This window comes from Gracilinanus agilis, chromosome 1 (genome assembly GCF_016433145.1).
Source record: "Gracilinanus agilis isolate LMUSP501 chromosome 1, AgileGrace, whole genome shotgun sequence".
Classification (NCBI taxonomy): domain Eukaryota; kingdom Metazoa; phylum Chordata; class Mammalia; order Didelphimorphia; family Didelphidae; genus Gracilinanus; species Gracilinanus agilis.
In genome coordinates, this window is record NC_058130.1 from 785,628,620 (window position 1) to 785,629,459 (window position 840).

The following is an 840-nucleotide window of genomic DNA, read 5'->3' on the forward strand; positions in this document are numbered from 1 at the left end:
GGGAAGACTCAGAAAGGGTGTCCTGGTTCTTAGGTCTCAGTCTGAGCTCAGGGGACCCAGGACAAGGCTGGGTGGAGCTGTGGGTGCTCATCCCCAGGGCTGTGCACACAGGGACTGTGAGCCCCTGGAGTCCTCTCTACTCCTCTTTATGGCTAATTGGGGTCCATTTCTGTCACTTTCTGGAACTTTGACCTCAAGTACCTCATGGAACTGCCTAGGCTGGGAAAGAGAGAGAGAGACAGAGAGGGAGAGAGAGANGGTAAGCCTGAAGTCATGTGTGAAGCTGGGCCTGGGCTGGCAGTGGAAGTTTTTGTCCCACTTCCTCACTGAATGCATCACTGTGGATAACGATAACTACTACCACGGCTATAAGCTTCCCCACAGTAATAATCGGCTTCATCCTCAGGCTGGACGTTGCTGATGGACAGGAATCGATCAGCCCCAGAGCTGGAGCCAGAGAAGCGCTCAGGGAGCCCATTGGCCTTTCCTACACTTCCACTGCTGGTGACATACAGGAGATACCGAGGGGGCTTTCCTGGGTTTTGCTGATACCAATAAGCATTATAATTACTGTACCCACTGTTCAGGGTGCAGGTGAGTCTGGCTGTGCTCCCCGGGGATGCAGAGACAGAGGGAGGCTGAGTCACCACACGCTGGGAGAGGGAGCCTGCAAACAGAGAAACTCATTAGTGACCCTGAACAAGGAGAAAGCTAGAAGGTGCTTTGAGATCCTCATGAGAGACACGAACAGGGCTAGAAGAGGAGGCAAGGGGAGGTCTGGGAGCAGTCCTGACCTGAGGAGAAGGTGAGCAGTAGGAGGTAAACAAGAGGCCAAGCCAT

The 840-nt window shown here is 53.8% G+C and overlaps 1 gene segment (V, D, J or C); it reads right to left on the bottom strand.

Annotated features, from left to right (window-relative positions):
• Positions 1–335: 335 nt before the first annotated feature.
• On the bottom strand, positions 336–840 carry LOC123230452. The segment is given in 2 exon segments: positions 336–667; positions 795–840. Coding segments are annotated over 2 exon segments (378 nt in total).